General features: G+C 38.2%; 1 protein-coding gene across 1 annotated transcript; it reads right to left on the bottom strand.

Moving 5' to 3' along the window:
* Window positions 1–3: 3 nt before the first annotated feature.
* LOC128251337 (zinc finger protein 253-like) lies at window positions 4–265 on the bottom strand (the record flags this gene model as incomplete). The annotated part of the gene is made up of 1 exon (XM_052978208.1): window positions 4–265. A coding segment is annotated over exon 1 (262 nt), but the record flags the coding sequence as incomplete, so codon positions are not given.
* Between the last annotated feature and the right edge of the window lie 7 nt (window positions 266–272).

The following is a 272-nucleotide window of genomic DNA, read 5'->3' as shown; positions in this document are numbered from 1 at the left end:
GTTTCTCTCCTGTATGAGTACTTTTGTGTGCAGTTAAACTAGTATCACGAGTGAATGATTTACCACAGATTTCACAGCGATAGGGCTTCTCTCCTGTATGAATGAGTTTGTGTCTAGTTAAATGATGATTTTCAGAGAAGGATTTACCACAGATATCACAGTGATATCGTTTCTCTCCTGTATGAATACGGTTGTGTCGAGTTAAATTAACATGACAAGAGAATGATTCACCACAGATTTCACAGCGATATGGCCTCTCTCCCATATGAATA

Source organism: Octopus bimaculoides, unplaced genomic scaffold (assembly GCF_001194135.2).
Source record: "Octopus bimaculoides isolate UCB-OBI-ISO-001 unplaced genomic scaffold, ASM119413v2 Scaffold_341893, whole genome shotgun sequence".
Taxonomy (NCBI): domain Eukaryota; kingdom Metazoa; phylum Mollusca; class Cephalopoda; order Octopoda; family Octopodidae; genus Octopus; species Octopus bimaculoides.
The sequence above is the reverse complement of the archived record's forward strand: the minus strand, read 5'-3'. Positions and strand labels throughout refer to the sequence as shown.